Here is a 16,981-nt window from a genome sequence, read left to right on the forward strand (position 1 = left end):
TCTGTGATGGAACATTTATGTTTTCTGAAATGCTGACAAGTGAGGAGCCAAGAGAACAGACCTGGGAGGCAGAGGATGAGGTCAAGGGTCTTAGTCAAGCCCCTTCCCTTACTGGACCTCTGTTTCCCCGTCTGTTATAGAAGAGTCTCCCAGTTTATTGCTTCCAAGCCCCTTTCTGACCATGGCAGTCTCTGGGTCCTTGAGCTGCTTTTGTATTTTCTTTGGGTCCGCCTGGGGCCACGGTCATGTTTGCAGTGCATTGATCTCACCAAATTGTTGTCTGATTACCCAAGGCATGCTTGTGTTCCAGATTTGGGGAAGATGGAACGCTGAACATAATTATCTCTAGACAGACTCTTCTAGGCCTCAGCCAGCACCAGGAGCATGTCAGCATCTCTAGGCTTTCTGCTATCTCATTTCCAACTTTCCTCCGCTTCCATTCCATTAAATTGAGCAACTCACATTCCCCAAAGACGCCCTCCAGGACCTTGCCTTTGTGCTTCTCTACGCAGATGCCCTTCTGTTCTCACAGCTGTGCCCGGAGTAGTGAGGCTGCCTGCTCAGAGGCCCCTCCCTTGTAAGGAGTACTGCCAGTGTGGGTCTCTTTGTTAGGGGTACCAAAACTGGAGCTCCCCAAGGGCAGACACCAGCTCGTTCCTGTCTCCACCTCCCCCCTTCCTTGCTGGTACGATGCAGGCTCCGTTTATGTGTGTTAGAGCAAAGCCTGGTTGTGAGCAGAAGTGAAGCAGAAAGCCAGAGGTGGACTCATGTTCCTGCCATCTTACTCCCTGCAGGTGGCCATCGCTGATGACTATTCTGATCCCTTCGATGCCAAGAATGATCTCAAGAACAAAGCAGGAAAGGGAGAGAGTGCTGGCTACATGGAGCCCTATGAGGCCCAGAGGATCATGACAGGTAAGCAGAGCTGCTGGCATGGGGACTCAGCAGGGAGGCAGGGGGGCAGCTCCTGGGCGGTGCCCAGCCAGCCCTCCACAGGAGAAAGTTCATGCTTCCACCATGGTGGCTAGAGAATAGTGCTATGTTGAATCTTTACTACAGTTTGCCAGCTCATGTCTCACCTACATCTGGAAGAACCTGGCAAGGCACCGTGAAAGTCCCAATATAGGGCACCAAGTACACTTACCCAAGGTAAGAACTAAAAAATACATCAGGAATTTCTGCTGAACAAAACTACAGCACTTGCAATAGAAAACGTAGCCTGGAGCTTCCTAGCAGCCAGGGCAATCAAAGAAGCAAGCTGGGTCACCTTACTTTCAATACTTAGTAGAAGAAGGGGGTTAGATCGTTGGGGACAAAGTTATCCCTAGCCTCATACCAGGAAGTCTTTGGCTGGAAGCAGCAACAAGTCCCCTGGTCTGCATGGCAGGTTTATAGAAAATACAAAGACTTTCCCCCCTGTGGCTGTTTTCCTATTGGCCCCAGATGACAAAACTTTGTCCAAGTAGTTGTGTGGGGCCCAGAAGAAAGTGTTCATGTGTGTAGTTATCCTGCTTAGGGCATCTTTAAGGGTTGAATGGTTATGAGGTATCTGCCATCTCAGACAGACCCTTGGCATGAGCAGGCAGCAAGGAGAAACTACCCATGTGGGTCCTCCTGGCTCAGCAGGATGGTCCAGAGACAAAAGAACAGTCATGTGGGTTGGCCCCTCTGACCCCACACAAGGCAGGAACGCAAACAGGGCAACACGTGGGACCAGAGTGCAGGGGGTTGGCCAGGAGCAGGTTGAGAACCACTCTGACTTTTGAGGCCTAGTGAATTGGTGCCCTGTGTGTCTTGGGACTTGGGATACAGATGCCACTTTCTCAAGTGGCCCTCTTATTGTTTTCTTGGTGTTCATGCCTTTGCACACGTTCTTTTGATTCCTCTTGAACTGGAAGAAGGAAGGGAAAGGAAGCAACAATGAGCGCTTAGGGTATGCAGTGTCCATGCCAAGTGTCGCTCATAGGGCTGAGGAGATGGCGTATGACAATTGCTGAAAGATATGGGTATAAATCCAGACCCTGCCTCTAAGACTCTGCCTCGTGCTCTCCCGTTCCTGGGTACTGATTCTCTGGCTGCCATTGTGGCCTCCAGAATGTGTGGCCACTTTGCAAAAAGCTGAGGCAGGGAGTGACTAGGCCAGACTTCTCTAGGGCCCCCTGCTCTCTCCTGCTCTCTCTTGCTCTCTCCTGGCAGAGTGGCTGCAGGAGGCAGAGAGCTGCGACTGACACCTGATGAAGGGGTAGCCTGCTCTTCAACGACTCAGGGAAGCAGGTCTGCTGGTGGAGTCTTCTTCACCCCAGGACTGTAGTGATATCCACTCCCACTCACTGCCACAAGCCATCACCTCCACCGGGCTTGGTGAACTGTCAGCTCTGTGGGACAACTGGGGGCATGTTGGCCTGGGGTTAAAGGACTGGTGGTTACAGAAGAGCCTTTGGGACACTGCCACATTCGGAGGTCAGGCAGCAAAGGATCTTCAAGGTCACTGGAACCCAACAGCCTCATTTTATAGATGGCAAAACTGAGGCTACAGAGGGAGAGATACTTGCCTGAAGATACACAGTAAGTTGGTGGCAGAAGTGTGGCCTGTGCTTGGCAGGGCAGCCTGTGGGGTGGAGTCCTGGAGGAAGTGTATGTTTGTGCTTGACGCTGGGGTATCCGGGACACAAGGAAATGGCAGGAGCCATCTGAGGCTCGAACCCCCACCAGACTCCAAGCTCTGCACTGGGCCCTTTGACATACATACTTTTAAGCCTCACTATGTCCCTGCAAAGGAAGTGGTGTCTCACTTTACAAGTGAGGGAAAGAGGACAAATGGCTTCCCTGGGTTCACAAAAGTACAAGTGAGGGGCTCAGACCTACATCTGCAGAGCATGGGACCGGGGTGGAAGGGGACATCTGGGAATCCAGACATTGTGGACACTGCTGTCTTTGGCATGGAGCCGGTTCCTCCTGGGCACATCCGTCGACCTCGGTGTCAAGTAGCTGCTTAGCTGGATAGAAGTGTCCTGTGGGACTTTAGCTTTTTAATGAGACACACCCAGGGCGGCCAAGTCCAAGGCAGGGCAGTTTGATTTAATTAGAGATCTGTTAAGATCTCATGCATTCTGTCTCCAAAGAGGTATGCTAGTATTTGCTGCTCTGGGCTTTCTTCCTAGCTTACAGGCTATGCCCAAATTTACCCACATTTTCGGTTTCTAAGGAAATAGGTGGTTAAACAGGACATTTTCTGGCTGTAACGACCTCGCTGCAGCTCCCTTTGACTCAGAATTCTTTGTGTGTAACGTCATCGCTCTGACTGATGGAAGGGATAGGGGGCTGGGGAGAGCCAGCGCCGTGTAAACGTTCTAGGAAGCAGCTCCTCAGGGGAGAAGGGGGCAGTGGATCATGGGATGGCATGCTGTAACATTTATGTGTGCATGCAACTTCTAGGAATAGGGCGAGTGCCTTTGGGAGATAAGACTAACCCTGCTGGGAAGAGCGTGCCCTCTCTGCCTGAGACAGCATACCTCTCTATACTACAGAAGGAACCCACGTGGAATCAAGCAGATCTGAGATGGCCGCTTGCCACCTGAATGACCTTGGGCCTCAGGTTCCCCTGCAAAGCCTTAGAGCCTTAGAGCAGGCAGTTGGTCATACTTCTAGCTACTTTTGGTTGCAAAGTGGCCATTTGAGCTTCAGCAACACATTTTGTGCCTCTGTTTTTACCTATTTGCGGAGGTAGCTGCTAGGCTCTCGTACTTCTTTAGAGCACTTGATGTGAATTCTTGTTGGGTACTCACCATCAACCTTTATTTATTTTTAAAAAATGTTTCATGTTTGCTTATTTTTGAGAGAGAGAGCACAGACAAGTGGGGGAGGGAGAGAGACAGACAGACAGAATCTAAAGCGGGCTCCAGACTCCAAGCTGTCAGCTCAGAGCTCAACATGGGGCTTGAACCCACAAACCATGAGATCATGGCCTGAGCCGAAGTCAGATGCTTAACCTACTGAGCCACGCACATGCTCCTCACCATCACCCTTTAAAGTGTAGCTGCCCGTTTTTACTAATGCAAAAACTGAGGCACAGAGAGGTTAAGTAAGTAGCTGGATAGTGAATTGTGGGGCTGACTATTGAGGCCCTATTTCAGCTACTGTGCAGGACATTCTGTCCAGGGCCTGTGTGGCCCTGGGGTGCTGCAGCTTGATTTTCAGAACCCACTCCCCCCCCATTTCCCAGGGGTGGCTGACATGACCTGTGATTAACTGATGAAGTTTTGTTCTTGCCTCCTTGACTCCATGCATCAGGTGGACAGAAGGAGGCTTTGGGGAGGTGTGCTTTTGTGAACAGAGAACTCAGCTCAGCCCCACAGGCTGTGGCTGCAAAGAAGGATGAGGAAAAGTGTACCTGTTTCCTCAGGGGCTCCTTTCACCTATTCCCTCTGTCTGCCTTAGTTTCCCTCTCCATAGATTCACCTTTGTGTCACCCATAGGAATTAGGTTCTGGTTCAAGATGGAGGTGAAGCTCTCCACAGAACTTCACAACCCAAATGCCCATGAATTGCCTGGGCCTTGCTCTCTGTCCCCCCCTTTACTTCTCTCATCCCAAAAGCAGCTTCAGAGGTAGCTCCTGAAAACCCAAAGGCTCTGTGGAATCCAGTGGGGAAGCTAGTGACCCAGTTCAAGCTTTCCTTTTAATAGGTAGAAAAACTGGGGCTCAAAAAAGTCATAATCCTTTTGAGATGTTTTTGAACCCACTGATTAAATATGAAGCTGTCCTGTGAGGCAATGTGTTGCCCATCCCTAGAGGTATCTGGGCAGAGGTAAGACATCCCACATTGAGAGATGCCATAAAGATAGTCAAGTTGCAGATGGGCGGTTGGCTCAAGCCACCCCTGGAGTCTGTGTCAGCTGTGAGTTCGGAGGTGTCATGATTCACTGCGTTGCGTCACCAGTAGACACCTAAGACCAGGCCCAAGAAGGGAGTCCCGGAGACCAGCCCTGAATAGGAAAGGATCTGGCAGCTTCCTTTATCAGTGCCAGCCTGGTGTGCGCTCACCGTTCAGTCCCAATGCCCCTTTTCATCTTGCATGGCCCCTCTCTCACGGTCAGATTCTGGTCTTGGCCTTCTCCATACCATCTGGGCCTCAGGTTCCTTCCCGTACCAACAATGTCTCTGGTGTCCCCAGGCCAACCCCTCTGTCCAAAGCCCTACCCAACAGCCCAGTCTTACCCTCTTCCTTGTGTCTTAATCCCAGGCTTGAGGGCCCCAGGCACGTAGAGCCTGCCGATTTGGTGAGAAGGGTGCTGAGCTCCCAGTCAGGCTGACTCAGGTGCCTGAGTCAAGATGCTTAGCCTCTTGAGGGCCACGGTGCCTTCACTGTAAAATAGGACACACAACACTGATGTGAGTCTCAGGTAGAAGACCATGCTTTGCACATGTGTATGAGAGTATTGTCATTGGGGAGCAAAGGGCCTATTTGGGCCTTCACTTGATATTATGTACTGTTGAGTTGTCTGGCCACTCCCTCTGGGGCCCCTGCCCCAGAGGGAGCAGGTGGTTCTCAGGCTCTGCAGTGCATTTGTTCAGCCAGGCCTGGTGCCCTTGCCCTGCCCTGTTGTGGTGGAGACTTGATCATGAAAACTAGGCAGATACTGTCACTGCCTTCAGGAATATCTATGAAGAAAGGAGACAGGCATGGACTCGAGTGGTCAGTGGTAGGTGCATGGGGATGAGTGGCTCAATCCCAGGAGCTCAGAGGAGGGGTGAAGTCTTCCGGTTTGGGCAATCCAAGTGAGGTAGGAGGGTAGAGGTGGCAGGAGGTAGTGATAAGAGCTGGGTCTGGCAGCCCAGGCAGAGGGAAGGGCTTGAGCCCAGGCATAGAGGCGTGGGATCTTTCTGCTGGAGAGGAGTGGCAGGAAATGAGGCTTTCGATAGGATAATGATAGGAAAAAGCACATGGAGCAGGAGCTTAGTATAAAGACTGAGTGGATTGTGAAACTCTAGTTGATCTAAAGGATCGAAATATTCTCAACTGGGACCCTTTCTCCCTAGGCCTTCAGCCCAAAAGTTCTCAGAGATACCCAAGGTAGTGTTGGTGATTGGGATAGATGGTGGCCATTTATTTTTAAGGAAAGGCTTCTCTGTGTGCCAGGCACTTCTCCAAGGACTTAACTATGATTAACTAATTTATTTATTTATTTTTAATATTTATTTTTGAGAGAGAGAGAGGCAGAGTGCTCCAGAGAGGGCAGAGAGAGGGGGTACAGAGGATCCAAAATGGCCTCTATGCTGACAGCAGAGAGCCCAATGTGGGGCTTGAACTCACAAACCATGAGATCATGACCAGAGCTGAAGTCAGATGCTTAACTGACTGAGCCACCCAGGTGCCCTCCTAACCATGATTAGCTCACAAGGAGCCTGTATTCTGGTATCCCCATTTTACAGACAAATCTACTGAGTCTCAGAAAGGTTGGGTAAGCAGCAAAAGTAGAGCTCTTAGCTGCAGCTAAAGCTCTCATTTCTGCCCTGTACTCCCAAAACATCTACAGAAATAACTGGGAATTGTACTGTTACTTAGGCCCCTTTTTTAGGTCTGATTCCCCCACCCCAACATCCTTTATAAAATTGTTCAAAGTATCATTTCACAGGATGAATCACATAAACATTACTTGAAAGCATTTTCCCATAATTTTTATTATTATAAGCAATTACACATTAAAAAGTCTTTAGCATGTTTTTATTATTAAATCAACTTTATAGCATAATAAGAGGAATTTAAAAGAAAACCATTTCACACAGAACCCCGCTGTCCTGAGGCGCCTGGGTGGCTCAGTCAGCTAAGCATCCAACTTCAGCTCAGGTCATGGTCACACAGTTCGTGGGTTCGAGCCCTGTGTTGAGCTCTGTGCTGACAGCTAGCTCAGAGCCTGGAGCCTGCTTCAGATTCTGTATCTCCCCTCTCTCTCTGACCCTCCCCTGCTCACACTGTCTCTCTCTCTCTCAGAAATAAATAAAACATTAAAAAGAAAAAAAAAGAACCTGGCTGTCCTGACACAGCTGTTTTCCTTGCTCACAACTTGCCTTCTGCCCATTTTTCTCCTATGTGCTAGTAGGTACCTTCAGGTAAAGCCGGTCACAAATTTTAAAGGCAAGGGGGGTTGGGGGAAGGGACATCCTTTTGTATCTTCTCAGCCTCTGGTACAGTGTCTTCTAGTGGTAGCACACTTTCTGAGAATGGTGGTATGTACCAAGTTCAAGTGGCCTGTTTCAGGAGGAAGGAGGCAGACAATGTGCGTCTGACTGCCCTGGTCTGCTGTGTGACCTGAGACAAGTTGCTTTCCCTCTCTGGGCCTCCATTCCTTCATCTGGAAAATCAGATTTTGCCTTCTTCCCTGAGTGTCGTGAGGGCCTTTATAAATTCTTAGGTTCCCTGCTCCTGTGGTTGTGCTGGGCTTCTCCATCTTGGTCAGGACTGTACGTCCTCTCACCCAACCCCCATTACTTCCACATGGCACCAGCCCAGATCTTGCCAGATCTGAGGAAGAGCTGGCCCTGACACACTCCCAGGAGCGTGCACACTTGCCCTCTCTGCTCTTGGGACAGACAGCTGAGAGCTACAGGTCTGCACCCTGAAAGACCAGCACATGCTTCTCAGACTCTTGCCTATGTGTCCACGAGGCCATTTCTGGCCACCCGACCTGAGATTTCCACCTTCCTCGTGTGTTTGACACCATCTCTGCCCCCTGGTTCCAGGCAGTGCTGTTCTCCGTCCCTGTCCTCCCAGTGGCTGAGAAAGCACAGGGCCTTTCTGTCTGGGCCCCTGAGTCCAGGCCCTTCCCAGCTCTGCACCAGCTCTGCAGTTCCTGTGGACTCTGCTCCCAGAATGTCCGCGTCCTGTGTCTTCCTCACCTCACCTGCGCTGCGCAGCTCTGCTCACCAAACCGTTCCCTTGGCCCCTCATTTTCACTCCCCTCTCACCCACCTTGCCCCCTGCAGGCCCTGTGCTTCACACCCCACCCTGCTGCCCTCTCCCCATGCTGCTCCAGTCTTCATCCTGCCCTGGTGGTCACAGCCATCCCTGAGCTGGGGACATGTCAGGATAGAACTTTCCTTGAAGATCAGTCCTTTCCACCCAGAATCCTTTTTCTGCTTGAGGCCCAGAGAGGTGCACAAGCTGGCCAAGGTCACACAGCAGCAGACTGCAGAGTGGGTCTCCTGACTTCTAACCTAGGGCTCCTGGGCCCTATTTTGAAATGTCTTAAAACCTGCCCTTCCACCCTCTTGCCTGGCTTGTCATGGATGGTGCAGAGTTCCCTGGCTGGTCTATCATTTACCAGAATGACTTACCTACTGGACAGGAAGGAGATAATCAAGTGTAAATAGATTTTGTATTAGTCACTCAATGACTTTCCTGTTGTTGAGAAACAGCCGGGCTCACACACCCAGCCCAGTGGTGCTCACCTGCAGAGCTCGAGCAGGGAGCTGGGGAGGAGAATGCTGAGCAGAGCTGAGAGCTGAGAGCAGGGAAGCCTGGGTTTCCATGGTGACCACTGGGCCCACTCCGGCAGCCACTTTCCTACCCAGCACCTCTCTCCCTTTTGGCACTCCTCCCCTACCTCCCAATCCCCTCACTCCCTAACCCCCTACCCAGAACTTGTCCATCTTTTCAGGAAAGTTGCAACAGGACTGGGACAGGCCTCAGAAAACTGACATTCATTGGTAGCACACCTGCTGTGTGCCAGACATTTGTCCCTGGTGCCCCCTGTCACGGGGGGAGGTTGACAAGGATTCATATCTGTTGTATAAAACAGGCAGAGAAGAACATCACTGGTAAGAGACAAAGGAAGGGGTAGTACTGTCTCCTGAAGACCAGTATAGACCGTACAGAAAGGGTGGCATTGAGCATGGCCACACTTAAGGTCTTGACTCAAAATGGCCTTTGCTGCAAGGCCTTCCCTGGCCACCTATCTTAAATTTCGACCCACCCTCAACATTTCCCACCCCCTTTCTCTGTTTTATTGTGTTCCTTTATGCTAGTTACCATTTAGCATATTACATATTTCACTTATCCCTCATCTTGTGTTTATAGTCTGTCTACCACTAAGATATGGGCTTAACGAGGGCAGAACTTTGTTCTCTGCTGGAACCTCAGGACTAAAGCAGTACCTGGCACAAGGTTGGTGCTCAGTAAATAGTTGTTGAATGGATGAGCATGTTAATTAATTCCAGGGACCCAGGACTGATGTGAAGACATGCTGGGCACCCCCTCAGGATCCCAGAGACCTCCCATCCTCCTCTGAAGATTGCCAGATCTGCAAAGTCTGAGTTTAACCAGTTGCTAAATGGGTGGGGAGTTGGGGAAGGAGCTGGTTTGGCCTTTGGGTGGAAGTCAGGCAGGCGACCCTTGTGCCTTGCTCTGTCTTAGAGACCAGTTCTGTGTCCATGCTGGGGAACTGCACAGGGATGCCTGGTTGTGCCTCTTCTCCCCACCTCCCTCCCGGGCTGAGAGCTCCTTGAAAGAAGGGACTGACTCTCACCCATCTTCATTTGTCTTCTGGGCCCAGTGAACATTCACCAATAGAATGACTGAGTGTAAGAATAAAAGTCTATATGGAGAATAAATGAAAGAAAAGGAAGCAAACAGTAAACAGTTACTTGCTATAAACAACCTTTCCCAATTTGCCAAGAACCGCTTGCCTAAAGTCACGGGACCTTAGGGACCAAAGTGTGATGCAATCAGTCACTGAATGGCTGCTTGTGAGTATTTGCTGTGTGCTGCTGTGTACACGCTCTGTGTTCTGGGGGCTGTGCAGTGAACAGAACAAAGTCCCTGTTCTCATGAAGCTTACACTTCAGCATCAAGGGGGAAGTGTTCTTGAACTGTAATTCCTATAAACTCATTTCTGGGAGTGCTGGGACAGGAAGGTCTGTATCCAAGACACTGCTGCCTCCTCTGATCACAGCAGCTCTAGGTTACTGAGGCCTAGAAGTTAGAGGCTTGCTTAAAGTCAAGTGCAGAGTAGACTGGTCTCCAGGGCCCTGGCCACCCTCAGGAGGCAGGATGGTCTCCATGCTGTCTTTGAGGGATGAGGGGCATAGCCTTGGCCCAATGGCTGGCAGCTGTATTCCTCTCTCTTCCTAACTTTGGTGCAGGCCAAGACTCTGGGGGTTGCCATGGAATTTTCTAGAGCAGTGAACGTCATCCTGTGCTGTGGCACCCAGCCTTGCAGGTGTGAGGGCCCACAATGCTAACTGCAGTATCCTGCTGGGCACTTGGCAGCGAGGGCCCAGACCCCCAGGAAATCAGCCCCGAATGCTTTTTCTTTCCTGGCAGCTCTGAAAGAAGCCAGCATTCTCCCAAAGGTAGAAATAAAGGAACAGGAACTGGAAATAGAGGAGCTCACCTCCCCACCTCTGCCCTTTGTCTTTCAGGATCCCGGAGAGACATTAAAGGATCTGAAGGCACAGAAACTGTTGATAATGCCTATCCAGAAATAGATTCAGGGGGACTCGTGTGGATCAGCAGCCTAGCTCCTGGCTTCTTCAGCCACCCTACAGCACCCTGTGCTGGGGCCAGACTCCGGAGGCTGTAGGCAAGCACCGCCTATTCCTGAGCAAAGGTGTGAAAGTGTTAGGAAGTTGTTCAGGAAGTCATGCCTGCCTGGGTGTGGAGGATGGGTTAGAGCCGAGAGAAGCAAGAGGCAGGGGGACTGGTTCTGAGGCTGTGTGGCTACAATAGTCATCTAGGCCAAGGGGTGGAGTGAAAGAGTTTGCCAGCCATTGAGGTGCAGTGGATGAGAGAGAGGGAGGATCCTGGTGAGTGATGAGAGTGTCAGTTACCCCAGAGGGGGAAGGACAGTTCCCGGGGAGAAGTCCGTGGTTCGGAGAAGTCCGTGGTTCGTGGTTCGGATGTGGGCACTTTTGCATTCAAATATTCAAGAGGGTCCTGGAGTCAGGTCAGAGGGGGGCCCTGGAGTGCTCCCAGTGTCCTGGGGAGAGGAGCTGGTTTGCAAGGGCTGTCCAAGGAGATCACAGGCCACAGTTCCTGCCCCTTCAGAAGTCTGAAGAAGGAAATTCAGTGATTTGCCCCACACCCTATTATTTGACTAATTAATTAGTACCCTCCTCTAACTCAGGCCCTGCCTGGCTTTCTGGAAGCTTATAGGGATGACAGAGGGCTGTATTTAAGGGCGCTTTTGTAGATTATGCCAGGAATCTCCCTAAGGCTCTAGGAGGGAGCAGTATGATTATTTCCATTTTGCAGGTCAGATAGCTGAGTCATGGAGGCTGATGGAACCGTGCCCCATTCTGGACCCCCCTCTCCCTGCAGGGCTTCTGCCTGGATGATGAGGGAGGGATGCTGAGCAACAACATTTGCTGGGGGGTTTTTATACAGTCCTTCCACCTCTGGGGTAATTTGGCAGGTGTCTGAGGTTCATCCCCCCACCCCCGCCGCCTCCTCCCCCTTCCCCTCCTCCTGCCTTTCAGCTCTCTCTCACCTGGCTTGGTCCAGGTGTTTTAATGTGGTACACTGCCTCAGGTCCTTTCCCCTAACAGGCAGCATGAGCATAAATAAGGAAAATGCCACTCTGTCCCTTCCAGAGCTCAGGCTTGTAATTACACCTGGCAACCTAAAAAAGGATGCTGCACTGGGAGAAGGTCATCTCCTGGGGCCCGAGCTTCATTGTGGGTCCTCCCTGTTGTAGCTACCACAATCGCTATCCACACAGTTACACTGATACAGCACTCTGTGTGCTGCATCATAATTCATCTGCCGGACGGGGGTCCCCTGGAGGGCAAGGACTACAGGGCTTAGAACTCTTGCCCCCAGACTGTCGGCGCCCAGTGTTTGAGATATTGGCCCGGACCTTTCTGGCAAAGAATGTCCCCAGGTCAGAACTTGCTGGTTCTGGTGGAGTGTTGTATAAATGATCGTAAACTCTTCCCTGAAGATTAAAGGCTCTCCAGGACTTGAACTGGGTGTCATTGCCTCCCTACCCAGCTCACCTCCCAGCCCGTGCCAGCAGGTCCACATGCTCCTCCCTCGGGTCCTGGGCTCACCTGTGCCTCTGTAGGCTCTCACCTGTCACTGGGCCTCAGGTTCCCATGAGCGGACTGGCACATACACACATGTCCCTGAGCCCCAACCACTGAGCCTTCCGTGAAGCCACCTTATCTAGCATCCCCTTACCAGATTGGGGGTCCTTTCAAGTCTTGGTTGCAATCCTCGTTGCCCTCCTGTGGCCCCCGGTGTCACCACCTTCCCCTCCATCTTCAGCTGTCTGAACCCTACTCATCTTCAGCTGTCACCACACCTTTCTTCAGACTAGCGTCTTGCCTGCCAAAGCTGGGACAACCTCTGATCTGACCCCACGTGACCTTTCCAACCAACGGTCTTGGCACATAGTGGGGGTTGGGGAGAGTTTCTCCTGTTGATTTCTTCCTTTCTTGACTCCATCTTAGTATCTTTGCTCACATTCTGCCCTTCCCTTCTAAAACCTGCCTGGCCTGCCAGCTCTGGGTCACCTTTCCTTAAAGCCCTTCTGCATGCTTCTGTCCTCACAGCCGTGCTTCTTTTTATTATTATTATTATTATTATTATTTTAAATTTATATCCAAGTTAGTTAGCATATTGGGCAACAGTGATTTCAAGAGTAGATTCCTTAATGCCCCTTACCCATTTAGCCCACCCCCCTNGTATATATATATAGCACATCTTCTTTATCTATTCATCCGTTGATGGAGATTTAGGCTCTAAATGTCCCTTTGAAACGGCATACCTGTATCCCTTGGATAAATACCCAGTAGTGCAATTGCTGGGTTGTAAGGTAGTTCTATTAATTTTTTGAGGAATCTCCATACTGTTTTCCAGAGTGGGCTCACAGCCCTGCTTCTTGCCACTATGCTCCCGCAGTCCAACCAGAACTGGACTGGTTAGCATTCAGTCATGAACCTGGCCTCCAGAGCACCATCCTCAGCCTCCCCAAGGCCCAGGCAAGGCTGTTGCTGGAATTGTTAGCATTTCACCAGTGAGAAAGTAGGATTAGAGGCCTGAGCAACTGTTCTGGTCACAAGGAAGGATTTCTGGCGTCCTGGGAGCTGTGTTCCAAAAGCCAGGCAGGAGCAGGTCACGTGGTCAGTGGGGTAGGGAGGAGGATCCTGGGCTGAGGGAACTCCATGGGTCTGAGCATGGTGGAGACAAGGATAGGCAGCCAGAGGGTCAGATGAGCTGCGTCCATGGGGGCCAGATCCTGCCCTCCCGAGTAACAAAGAGCAGAAGCCTAAAGTGGGACAGGCGCCACAGTGACAGTAACTTCACAACCTAGCTGAGTTGAAAAATAGCCAAAGTAGCTCTGCTCAGCATCTGTTGAGCCCCTGCTATGCCAGGAGGTGGAGCCCACCTGGACCTTGCGCCTAGGAGCGTCATTCTCATAGAAGGTGGCCATGTGATGTGTAGTGGTAGTCAGTCCCTGAGATATGTCGGGTGTGAGCATAGGAGCCTGTACCTGGGGACTGCAGGAGCGGGCATGGTCTGGGGTCATGGGTTAGAAGAGAACTTCATCTGGAGACTGGGCTGGTGAGGATGGTAGGAACAGAGGCAGTGAAGGGCGCGGCCCAGCCCCATGTTCTCAGGGTAGACCTGGAAGGAAGAGCTGATGGACTGGCCTCAAAAGGACCCAAGGGGGCCGGTGTTTTACTGAGGAGGCCTTATCATTGCGAAAATCTCCCACCTGGGACAGGTGCTTATGAGGCTGTTGGCTCATCCACCTCTGCCCCACCCCCAGCTCTGCCATGGAAAGGAGCCTTGTCAAACTGAGCCTCAGAGGAAACTAGGTGATGTTTCCATTATTTTCATAATTTACACTCCGAGATTAGGAGTAAAGATTTGTTTGGTATTCTTGTACTCGGCCTGGTTACTTCCTAGGCTTGAAACCAATCATCTGGACCAAGATTTGCTGTAAATTCCCAAGGCTCCCAGTGCTAATAAAATGCTCTGGGCTGCCTTTTGGGCCCCAGCCCTATGCCCCATGCTCAGTCCCAAACATCGGCAGAGGTAGGGAGTCTTTGGCACTAAGGCTGAGGTGGAATTGCCTGTGTGTGGTTCTATCACACTTTCGGGCCTCACAGCCTCCACGGGGACTTAATGCCATGTCCTAGGGTCCCCCGAACTAGCGTTGCTGACTTTGGCCTGAACTGTGTGTGGTGCTGTTGGGAAAGCTTGCACTCAGGTGGTAAAACCTTTCCACTCTCCGGAAATCTTCCTTTATAGAGTGAAGAGTTTGGAGCCGGGACTATGTGGCCGCTCCCTTGTTTTATCACTGAAGAAACAGAAGGCCTGGGGGTGTGGTGGGGGCTGCCTGGGCAGGAGTGGAGAGGGCAAGTCCTCACCCAGGCCTCTCTCTGGTCCTTACCACGTGGTTCATAACCGTTTAAGGCCTCCTGCAGCTGGTGTCCCCTTGCTTCTGGGGAGTTCATTACCTAGAAACAACCCATCTTCTCTCCTTTGTACACCCCTGGGGCTTTGCAGCGGCTCACACCCTTGGGAGTTGTCACCTCTGTCCAATCACAGGGGAGCATGAAGCAGGCCCTCCGCCTGCCTCCCCTCCATGGACGCCCCATCTCCGTGGGTCTCTCACTCTGGCGCCAGGGCCTCGTCTGCAGAGACTAATGTCTTTTCCCTCTCGAAGGCTTAAGAGTCCAAGGAAAGCATTTTAGTTTCAGGAAATCTGTTGGTCTGCACATATTTCTAATTAATATTGTAAAATTAGCTGGCCTTTCTCTAATTTTTCCAGGACTTCTGCTATCAGTTTTATGTGTGGAGTTATTGTCGTAACAGTTAATATTTACTTTTCCTTTTACCGAGTGCTTTCTTAGACATTATCTCATTTCATCCTCAGAACAACCCTGGAGGCAGCCCTGTTCTCCTTGATTTTAAGACAGATGAGAAACTACAAACCAGAGCAGGGCAGCCCGCCCATGGTCACCTGGCAGCGGGGTCAGGGTGTGAGCTCCAGTCTTGGGACTCCCAAGTCCAGTGCTCGTTTGGTTGTATCACCTCGGTCTCTGAGCCAGATCTTGCAGGGAGGAGTCAAGGGAGATTAAAGACAGTCACAGAAGCTCCTGCCCTGCAGAGCTCACGGAATGGAAGGGAACCTCTTATCTACAGAGGCTTTGGTGCCTATGTGTGGGGGACTGCCAAGTGCTTGAGTCCTTGGTGGACCCTGGGAGAGAGAGCCCTGTGAGCCTGCCAGTCCTTTATCCTGCTCCCAGGTCAGAGACTATCTGTTGCCTCTGTGTCCCCAGCAGGGGAGGACTGCAGGGGACCCAGCTCAGAGACTGTCTAGCCCAACGCTCCTGGACAAGGCTTTCAGGTAAAGCATTCAAAGAGCTAGGCCCCCACAAGCCACCCTCTGCTACAGGATGGAGCTGTGCCGGCTCTTCCCGTCCACAAAGAGCCTTGTGTCTTTTCGCACACAGGGCAAGAAAGCCGCAGTCGTGTCTGGAAAGAGCCCCGGGTTTGACACTAGACGCGGAGCTATAATTATCATCTTTAATTACACGACAGAGCCTCTGCCAGGGAAACGTGCTTGACGATTATCTCCTCTCCTGACAAGGGTGGTTCCGTCTGCCTTTATATGTACTGACATAAACATACATGCTCACTTGAGATTTCAGAATCATAAAGGGCCATTCAGAGTTGCCTGCCGAGGACCCTGGGTTTCTTTTCCAGGAGAATTGGATGAGCCAGGTATAAGCCGTGCAAGTGCTCTCTTGCCTACTGCTGAAAAATAGTGCCCGTTTGCCTCTGAGTTGACTTGATCTCTAAAACTGGAAGAAAAGAATAAACCTTTTCCTGAAGCCTTAAAAAAAAAAAAAAAAAAAAAGGAGAGCAAAATCTGTGTAATAGCAATGCTGTGTTCACGTTGACACACTGAGTCAATCTGTGCTCCTTTGATTTTCACACCCCCTGGGAGGTAGACCAGGCATGTGGTACCATCCCTGTTCTGTAGGTGGGGAGAGGAAGGCTCAGAGAGGGTAAGGGACATCCCTTTAGTCCCTGTAAGCCAGGCTTCCATGCTCATGGGATGGTTTTTGTGGTTCATTTTTGAGCTCCCCCTACCCTCGACTTACTCTGGGGCCCAAGTATGTGAGTAAAGTTTGGAAGGCAAATGGCACTTGAGTCCCCAGGTGGACTGCACAAGTTAGCCACGAGTTGGTCTGCTGGGCTTCAGAGCAGGCCCACCAGGGCAGGGGACACAGTGCAGGGGATGTGGAGGCTCAGTGGGACACCTGCCTGTGCCGTCTGTCCCCGACTATTCTCCCAGAGGCTCCTCACAACAGCCAGTCTCTTAAAACTTATGGAGTGTCACCTGCCCACCACCCCAGATCAAGGTGAAAGGCAAGCTGCCCTCAAGACCCATGAGTACAGGACCTCCCAACATCCATTTGTACCATAGTCACATAGGGAAGTGCGGATGAGGTGGGTAGGTAATGTTGAGAATGCAGGTCCCTAGGCCCTGCCCCTTACAGGCCCTCAGTGGAGCCTAGGGACCTGCGCTTTAATACAGGGCTCCATGATTATGGGATGGATGGTCCCATGGTTTGAGAGGCCCTACTTTAGCCTGAGGTCTCCTTAAATTCTTGAAGCCCTGCTCCATTCTGCCAGCTGCATCATTCTCCCTGACTTCTTGGCTCATTCTCTTTCTGTCTCCATCACAAGGGCATGGACATCTGTTCTGGTGTCACCTTGACATTCTGCATGTACATCCTGAGCACCTGGGGCTGCAGAGAGGTACAGAAACCCCTCACCCTGCGAGTGTGGGCCGGGAGTGCGGGAGTGAGGGCCCAGCTTTGCAAGATCATCTTGTTAGCTTCACAGAGCTGTGATCTTACAGCTAGAACCTTGTAAATCTTTGAATGTCAAACAGAGCAGGGCTGGGTGCAGGGTGTGGTGTGGTTAGGGGTAAGAATCTCACCATCTCAGCAGCTCATCCC

General features: G+C 51.3%; 1 protein-coding gene across 1 annotated transcript in view; it reads left to right on the forward strand.

The window, feature by feature from the left end:
• Positions 1-16,981, forward strand: part of SHB (SH2 domain containing adaptor protein B) — a 135,471-nt gene that overhangs the window by 49,948 nt on the left and 68,542 nt on the right. The window contains exon 3 of the mRNA XM_077756062.1: positions 795-915. Within this exon, the coding sequence (XP_077612188.1) occupies positions 795-915 (121 nt within the window). The remainder of the gene's footprint in view (positions 1-794; positions 916-16,981) is intronic.

The sequence above is a fragment of the Crocuta crocuta genome, unplaced genomic scaffold (assembly GCF_008692635.1).
Source record: "Crocuta crocuta isolate KB4526 unplaced genomic scaffold, BGI_CrCroc_1.0 scaffold431, whole genome shotgun sequence".
Classification (NCBI taxonomy): domain Eukaryota; kingdom Metazoa; phylum Chordata; class Mammalia; order Carnivora; family Hyaenidae; genus Crocuta; species Crocuta crocuta.